The 4,510-nt window shown below is 30.2% G+C and overlaps 1 protein-coding gene across 1 annotated transcript in view; it reads left to right on the forward strand.

Annotated features, from left to right (window-relative positions):
* LOC111083401 overlaps positions 1-1,247 on the forward strand; it is a gene marked incomplete at its 3' end in the record, with an annotated part of 16,038 nt that extends 14,791 nt beyond the window's left edge. The window contains exons 6-7 of the mRNA XM_022379909.1: positions 30-245; positions 954-1,247. Of these exons, the coding sequence (XP_022235617.1) occupies positions 30-245; positions 954-1,247 (510 nt within the window). The remainder of the gene's footprint in view (positions 1-29; positions 246-953) is intronic.
* Positions 1,248-4,510: the final 3,263 nt, after the last annotated feature.

Raw genomic sequence — 4,510 nt, forward strand, 5'->3', positions numbered from 1 at the left:
TTTTTTTTTTTACTTTTTATTTCCCACAGAATAGTTCCAGAACTTTACAGAGTAGTCTAAAGCGTTTCATCAATTATCTAGCAATTGATAGAAGTATGATAGCCATTATTGGATTCAATGACACAGCGCATGTTTTTGCTGACCTCACACTTGTAGCAGAAGGCAGGGATGTACTTTCCTCCAAAATTCCTTCTGCCACGGGAGGGCGCACATGTATTTCTTGTGGAATAAATAGAGGACTACAGGTAATTTGATATATATATATATCTATACACTTTGTTTATTATATAAATTCTTTATAAGTTACTTTTTTTTCACTTTTGACTATGATAATTTTATATATATATATATGGTACTCGTATCTAGTAAATTTAATAATAAAACATCTTGACTCTTGCGAAGTTGGAATTTTTCAGATAAATGTGAAATTGATTTCAAAAGTGATTCGAATGCGCGTCTTTACTAATAGGAAGAACCTTTGATTATGGTTAAATCAACGATACTAAGTCTACTTTGTGGTTTATTCGTTTGTCTAGAACTATTCAATTTGTATGGAAATTTTACGTTTTTTTTTGTTTTTTTTTTGTTATTGATTAGGCTAAATTACAGAACTATTTACAATTATGGTTTTCTAAATTGTAATTCTCTTCCTTCAGTATTTAGTGTTTTAACGTAGTGATTCCATACAACTAATCTGTTAGTACCAGAAAAACACTTGATCTGGAAGCGTTTTGAGTACTTTATAGTTTTTATTTAAGAAATGTTAATTTTTTATGTAATTTCTACAAAAATAGATTATTCTAATGATATAAATATTCTCCTTCCTCAGATACAGCCTTAAATTATTCCATAAAGATAGGTATTATTTAAGAAATTTTTTTGAAATCTAAATATTTATTTCTTATAAATCCATTTTTAATTATATTACATAATTATATATGATTTATTTCTAGATATTGGAGCGAAGAGGAGGAACTGCAGGGGGATTAATACTGATCTTTACGGATGGTATTGAAAATGAAGCTTTCAATCTAAAAAACATTGTGACCAAAGTGTCCAACTCTGGTGTCAGAGTAGGAACATTTGCTTTGTCTCATAAAGTAGATGTGCAGCTGGACTTCCTAGCAACTGTTAGCCATGGAAAGTCTTACATCATTCCCAATGAAGATGCGATGTTGTTAATGGATGAGGCGCTCTTGGACATTGTCAACTTTGCACACAGAGGAGAAATTCCTTATCGCCTATGGGTAAGAACATTAGAACATTGACAGTAAATACAGTTTTGTTTAGAAATTATTGAAACTTAAAAATAAGAACATTTAATAATTTTGTAAGTGTGGTAATTCCGGTAAAGCGGTTTTCTCGCAGAGCAGTCAGTTTGGTTTGCTGTTTGGAGGTTCAGAGAATACCGGAATGTAGAGTATAATGCTCTCTCTCCGATCAGTTAAGTGAAAGACTTGGCACTGATATTTTCACAATTTACAGAAAAATGTTTATTCACAAACATAATTACAATACAAAATATAACAAGGGCAAGTCTTTATGTTCTACAGACCCTACAGTTAAAATATATAAAATTAATGACTAGAGCGATATTATGAGTTTATTTAAAGAGTTTTTTTTATTAGTTCAGTGTGTCCCCCTGTAAGTTATACTAAAATATAAGCCTTAGACTGAAATTAAAATCCTGTAGAAAATTAAAATAAAGCTGCAAAAGTTATGTATCAATTAAAAAAAACTAAAATCATTGTTAAAACTTGTCAGGTTTTGTATGGCCGGATTATATACAGTAGATGGCTGTGACTTGTTGGCGATAAATTTTAACTATAAACAAACAAAAGTACAGTCCGCTTGTTTTAAAACAATATATTAAAAACAAATTAAATGTATATACAAATGTTCGTTACGCTCTTGGTTATCACAGTTGTATCCAGAGTCTCTTTTTCGTCAAAGTCTACACAGATTGGTTCAGTTACTTTAGAACACAATTAACAATACGAATTATTCTTCTATATATTTGTTATTAAAATAAGTCTGTGATAATTTCACTTTAAAGATCACCACTATATGCTCTTTATCTCTAAAGTTGCGATCACGCAGTCTAGAAGCAGAACTCAATAATGATTTTTTGATGCGTATTTATACCCCGACAGAAGTCTAGAACATTCCATGACGTAATAGATATTCTGGTGCAATGATACTCAATTAAACCAACGAGAAACTCAGAAAGTACTAGCAACATGATGGAATAATTGCACTATTGTAAACAATCGTTAATTCATAACAGTTTAACTACACAAGTATAATTCATATACAGTTATGTAAACAAATTTATCATAAAATATCACTTTTAAAAATAACTAAATATGACACCCATGCTATATAAACTATTTAAATTGTAATGTTCATATTAAACTGAAACAGTGTATATCTAACAAAACTAATGTTCAAACATTAGATAAACTACAGAAACGTCTTTCTTTAAAGCTTAAGTAAACAATTCCCTTTGCTAGATAAAATTCGAAATTGAAATATAAAAACCTACTCTTACAAGATCCTACAAGTTAAAAAATAAGTAAACTAAAAGAAAGTTAAAAAGTTACAGAAAAATCCTCTCATGCTCTATCTCTCTCTCTCTTATAGGAATATACCTGGTTTTAAATACCAAGTTAATATACACAAACAAAGCTAAGCTTGTACGTAAAATTCACCTCACATTTAAGACCTATGTCCACTGAGAGTTAAGCTTTAGGTTGCAGCTGCCAATGTCCCTTATCTTATTCGCTGACAGAAAATATAACTTTATATTTTTGGACTGCACATACGATCGTCCCTTCCAGATAGTCATTTATTACCAGTTAGCAAACCCACATCTTGCATACTTTCAAAAAAGGGAAAGTTAAATGTTACTTGAGCTAATTTTGGAATTCCAACTATAAACTCTGAAAAACATAATAATAGTTTTATAAAATTTTCACTTTGATTTGTTAACATTAACAATGGAACACGTCATTATAACATGAGCCATTTATCCCATCTAGGCTGTCCTATCTTCTACTAACACTTTACTATGATCACAACTTAATATTAATTACTCCAAACTATATTGCAGGCCCATTAAGAAAATGCATCGCATGGCGAAGTGAGACAGTGTTTTACACCCCTGATCCCTCACTGAGGTTGTTGTTTAGATTGTGTTTGCCATTGCTGTTCCTTTCAGTACCTGGAACATCTGTGCATACAGTAACTATACAATTGGTGGAATTGATGTTTATTTAAACTATAACTGTCTGCACTATGACTGCCAGGGATCCCATTATTTCGTACTGGGAAAACATACACTACTACTACTATGTTTAGAAGCTAGTAGAAAGCACCAGTGGGTTATATGATACAATACTTATTATGTGTGATGCACTTAAATAGTATCGTGCCTACATAATTTGTTGATGAAAATGTGACCTAATTATATCAATTCATCACAAAACTAATATAACGTTAAAGAAAATTTAAGGACAACAATGTGTTTGTTGGTACATCTAGGCTGTCCTGTTAGTTAAACTAAACTATAAAAAATACGTAAAGCCAGTCCTTCTCATTTAAATATTTTTAAGCCAACCCTTAAGTTCCTTTAAATTCACTTCATCCACCACAGCTAAAGGCAATCCATTCCACAGACCAACCACTCTGTTAGTGCAGTATCTGATCAGATCAGATATTTGTCCCATCCCTAGTTAAAACTAAATATTATAGCTAAAACAAGTAAATTTAAATATGTTACCTAACATTAATTAATAAAATTCATACCAAGACCACCTGATAACTGCAGTTTCAAGCTCTTATCACTTCAATTAGTTTAGAGAATTTCACCTATTGGAGTTTTTGTCTTTATGGATAAAAAACTGCCTCAATCAAAATTTATAGTATTGACTGATATAATCATGTGTCTTAAATATTGACGTTTAGCGATTGCCACTTAGGTTAAAGATACTCAAGTATTCTTATTAAAGAGTAAACAATTAAAAAAACTAATGCGCATTACTCTCAAAAATGTACAACAGGTATTAAAATGTTATGATATCACTTTTCAATCAATTATTAATACTAAACTCATGAAAAACATTATTACGTTAGATTTTACTTAATATCACGTTCAGAAATTATACGATGTTATTTAAACAGCTCTCTGTGTTAAACCATATGATTTCCTTCCAATAAATTTGGTTTATTTTCATTTCAGTTTTACCCAACATAAATTTGAAATTAACTTAGGTACTGTGTAACAAAAAAATCCAGTAACAGCACAACAAAGTTTGAATTGGTTAGTACGATAAGGTTGTGACAAGTTCTGTGTCTTTTTGTATCATTTCATTTATAATGTTTTAAACATTCACTCATTTTTTAAAAGCAAATTTGCAAAATATTATTTAAGCTCTTATGTCTACAGACATTTAAAAATAAACATGTAAAGTAAAAAAAGATAATCAGGAACACCCGTTTTTGTGATAAG

This window comes from Limulus polyphemus, unplaced genomic scaffold, assembly GCF_000517525.1.
Source record: "Limulus polyphemus unplaced genomic scaffold, Limulus_polyphemus-2.1.2 Scaffold9386, whole genome shotgun sequence".
Lineage (NCBI taxonomy): Eukaryota > Metazoa > Arthropoda > Merostomata > Xiphosura > Limulidae > Limulus > Limulus polyphemus.